The sequence below is a fragment of the Benincasa hispida genome, chromosome 9, assembly GCF_009727055.1.
Source record: "Benincasa hispida cultivar B227 chromosome 9, ASM972705v1, whole genome shotgun sequence".
Lineage (NCBI taxonomy): Eukaryota > Viridiplantae > Streptophyta > Magnoliopsida > Cucurbitales > Cucurbitaceae > Benincasa > Benincasa hispida.
The window spans coordinates 57,647,871-57,652,048 of NC_052357.1; the positions used below are offsets into that span (position 1 = coordinate 57,647,871).

Consider the following 4,178-nt stretch of genomic DNA (forward strand, 5'->3'; position numbering starts at 1 on the left):
TGGAAACTAAAGAGAAGCATGCATAGCGAAAGTAATGATCGATATTATTCTAATTATATAAAAACAAGAATAAACATGTATAAAGGGTTAGAAATTACAAACAATAACATCAATTGTTCAATAGAGGATTAATGAGACTTAAGAAGCAAGATGTAATCTTGGAGGTAAAACAGCCTTTGACCCAACCATAATTACGAACAACTTGTGAAGGGTTGACTTACTAATTATGGTTATATCGAGTCGATAGAAATATATCTACAGTGCGAGAGTTCAACTACGATCTTTATTGGAGTGACCCAGTAGTTAAGAATATTGATTAATTTAGTTTAAAGAATATTGATTAATTTAGTTTGAAGAGTTTAGCAAATTAATCTCGGATCGTTGAAGCCCATGATATGTAGGTTCATTAGGTCCACTCTAGCTCACAAATGGATTAAACCTTAGAAAAGGATGATAGTAAATTTGAAACATTCAAATTTTTTAATTAAGAGAATTAGTAATTAAAAATATGATACAATTACCTGTTTAATTATCAAATAAACAAAATTAGAGAATTGGATAGTATTTAAATATGATTTAATATTAGTTACATGAATAGGGATTCATGATTGTGGAATTAGTGTTGAAATAATTTAATATTTGATGTTAATTTAATGTAATTAATTAAATTTCTTTAATTAGTTAGTAATAATTAATTTAAAAATTAATTTTATAATGAATTTTAAAATTTGATTTCATCTAAAAAATTGATCTTGTTCAAAAATAAATTTTAAAATCTCAAAGTGGGTTTATCCCACATTTGACTTGCAAATTCAAAAATTCCACTTAATTTCTCGAAGAGGTGGTGTCACTCTTGGATGGATTTGGAATGTATGCTTGAGTTGAACAAAATCCAACTCCAATTACTAGAAAAGAGAGGACATGCAAACTGAAATTTTCTATATTGAGAGGATGAAGAAGTGGTTCTTCTCTCTCTAGCAGAAGTTAATTCTTCTCATCTCTAAATTCCAAAAAATTCAGCTCATTTTGAATTCCACAATTCAATCTAAGATCTATAAAATAGTAGGAAAGATCAAATGGTAGTGTACAACCATTTACTGAGGAGAATCAAGCTGGATTTTGATAAGGATTGAAGAAGTCCTTCAAAGGTAAACGCTCAAAACCCTCTTTCATTTTATGAACATGTTTACTTAGATGCTAAAATTGATAAAATAGAATGCTTAATCATCTCTTTTTCTTCCACTGATTGCATACTAACTCCTTCATAGACAGCGATAGTTATCTATATAACCATAGATAGTAATCTATCATTGTCTATCGCGGCCTATCACAGACAAACTGTGATATTTTGCTATTAGTTGTAAATACTTTTAGTAGTTTTATCATTTAAAATAATTTTTCTTTATAGAGTTTGATACAGGTTGATAGCAGTCTATCAATGTTTTTTTTTTTTTTACGATTTCTATAAATAGTTTGAATTTTTTTTTTTTGTGTGTGTTTGTGAAAACTTTCTTTTATATATATATATATATAGATATGAATATGGAAGGGGATTATTATTTAAAAACAAACCATCTGTATCCTACACTATAAAAAAAAAATTTTGAATGTATTTTGAAATAGAAGTTAGAAGAATTTACAACACTGACAAATATAATTAATCAACCTGAGTTAGACACGTAGATAGGAATGTAAACAAGTATTTTATTTTCCAACGATTACCGGAAAATTTTGAATGGACACAAAAATTTCACCATTTAGAATATTATATATTATGCCACTGCAACATTATATATAAAAAATCATTCAGAGTTCATCTCAAAGCACAGCCACAACAATAACTCCCCCAAACCAAAATGGATCTTCTCCTCCCCCACATCTCCTCATCGAACCTTGCTCAACCTGCAATAATCCTCACCCTTCTCTTCTTTCTTTATGCTCTCCTCATTTTATTCCGTGGTCGTCATACGAGACTACCGCCCCAACCCGGCGGTGCTTGGCCAGTGATCGGGCACCTCCCTCTACTCACTGGGAAAGAACTCATTCACAATACCTTGGGGAAATTGGCAGACGCCTATGGACCAATCTTTATGCTAAGGTTAGGTAGCAACAAAACCTTGATTGTTAGTGGCTGGGAAGTCGCAAAGGAGTGCTTTACTACCAATGACAAAAAATTTGCATCTCGCCCCAAATTTGCTGCTGCTGAGCTTCTTGGCTATAACTATGCCATGTTTGGGACTAGCCCATATGGTTCCCATTGGAGGCATGTGCGTAAAATAGTCATGCTCGAACTCCTCGCTAACCACCGCCTCGAGAAGCTGCAACACATCCCGAGATCGGAGGTTCAGAGTTCAATTGAGACACTACATGAGTTGTGCAGATCAAATAAGAAAGCGTTAGTGGAGATGGAGACGTGGTTTGGAGATATAACATTGAACTCCATATTTAGGATGGTGGTTGGAAAACGATTCTCCACTGCTTTTGAAGAGAGTGGTGGAGAAAAGTACCATAATGCAATGAAAGATTTTTTTAACTTATTTACAGTGCTTGTTCCGTCAGATTTGTTTCCGTTTTTAAGATGGTTTGACTTCGGAGGGTACAAGAAGACCATGAAAGAGACGGCGAAGGTCATGGACGAGATGCTTCATAAATGGCTTCAAGAGCATCGAGAGAAGAGAAATTCCGATGGAGTGGGGATGGAAGAGCAAGATTTCATGCACGTCATGTTGTCTATAACTGAGGAAGAGGATTTCTCCGGCTACGATATCGATAATGTTATTAAATCTACATGTTTGGTATGTATTAAAAAAAATTAATTGGATACTCAATTTTAGTAGTTTGCCACGTGACTTTTTTTTTTTAAAAAAATTATATTTTTTCTTTTCTCATTTTTTTGGGACCATGAATATTTGTTTGGGTTTCATGGTCACCAATATCACATCACATACCTATGAAATCCTACCTCAAAAGTAATTGACAATTAATATAATAATTTATATATCTTATAACGATTATGATATTAGGATATCCTTATTTCTTTTCTATGTGGAATCTTCAACTGTGAGATGCTACCTTTTAAATGATTTTTCAAGAGAAAAAGACTATTATTAACCTATTAGATAATTTCTTTTATTTAATCTCACTTACTGAGTTGAAAATCATGTACAGGCTGTCATATTAGGTGGATATCACACCACCACGACAGAAATGGTTTGGGCACTTTCATTACTTGTCAATAATGAAGAATCACTCAAGAAAGTCCAATTTGAATTAGATGAGCAAGTTGGGAGAGAAAGAGAAGTGAGAGAATCCGACATGAACAATTTGATATATCTCCAAGCAGTTGTGAAAGAAACATTGCGTCTATACCCTGCAGCACAACTCTCAGTCCCTCATGAATCTATAGAAGATTGTACAGTAGCTGGATATCACATTCGAGCCGGCACACGCTTGTGGGTGAATCTTTATAAACTCCAAAGAGATCCATGTGTTTGGGAGAGTCCAAGAGAATTTCGTCCAGAGAGGTTTTTGACAAGTGAAAAGAATTTTGATGTAAAAGGACAAAGTCCACAATTCATACCATTCGGAGTTGGTAGAAGAATTTGTCCTGGAATTTCATTTGCCATGAAAGTTATGCACTTGTCACTTGCAAGACTACTTCATGAGTTTGAGATTGGACGACCATCTGAAGAGCCGGTTAGTATGGAAGAGGGTGTTGGATTGAACATTTCCAAAAAAATTCCACTTGAGGTTGTCATAACGCCACGTATTTCACCACAAATTTATAAATGATTTCATCATAAATTATTAAAAAAAAAATATATCACTAGTAAAGTTTGTTTTAAATGCATAAAATATTTAGATTAGACCCATGTGTATTATTTCTTTAGTGCAATAATATATACGGGGTGTATACTTTTTATATTTTGGTCTATTTTAACCAATTAAAATATGTATGCTATAATTTGCAGTAAAAATACAACATGAGTCAAATCCTTAACTTATATATATATTATCGGCAGAAGTAATATTTATTAGCTTTTTTTTTTCAAAATTTTAAATTTAAAACAAGTAATTAAATAGTTATCAATTATTATATATTTTGTTTTGTTTGATAATACATACGTATTTTTGTGGTACCTAGGATTGTTTTTGTCAATGATATCGTTTTTGAGTTT

At 32.4% G+C, this 4,178-nt stretch overlaps 1 protein-coding gene across 1 annotated transcript; it reads left to right on the top strand.

The window, feature by feature from the left end:
* The first annotated feature begins 1,812 nt into the window (after positions 1-1,812).
* On the top strand, positions 1,813-3,977 carry LOC120086311 (cytochrome P450 CYP82D47-like). The gene is made up of 2 exons (XM_039042886.1): positions 1,813-2,795; positions 3,169-3,977. The coding sequence occupies exons 1-2, from the start codon at positions 1,857-1,859 to the stop codon at positions 3,790-3,792; spliced, it is 1,563 nt and encodes a 520-aa protein (XP_038898814.1). The 5' UTR covers positions 1,813-1,856; the 3' UTR covers positions 3,793-3,977.
* Positions 3,978-4,178: the final 201 nt, after the last annotated feature.

What these genes read in the sequence shown, in the direction of transcription:
- LOC120086311 (XM_039042886.1), top strand. Translation starts at nt 1,857, where the DNA reads ATGGATCTTCTCCTCCCCCACATCTCCTCATCGAACCTTGCTCAACCT. An exon ending in TTATTAAATCTACATGTTTG is followed by an intron (nt 2,796 to 3,168) that starts GTATGTATTAAA and finishes AATCATGTACAG; the next exon opens with GCTGTCATATTAGGTGGATA.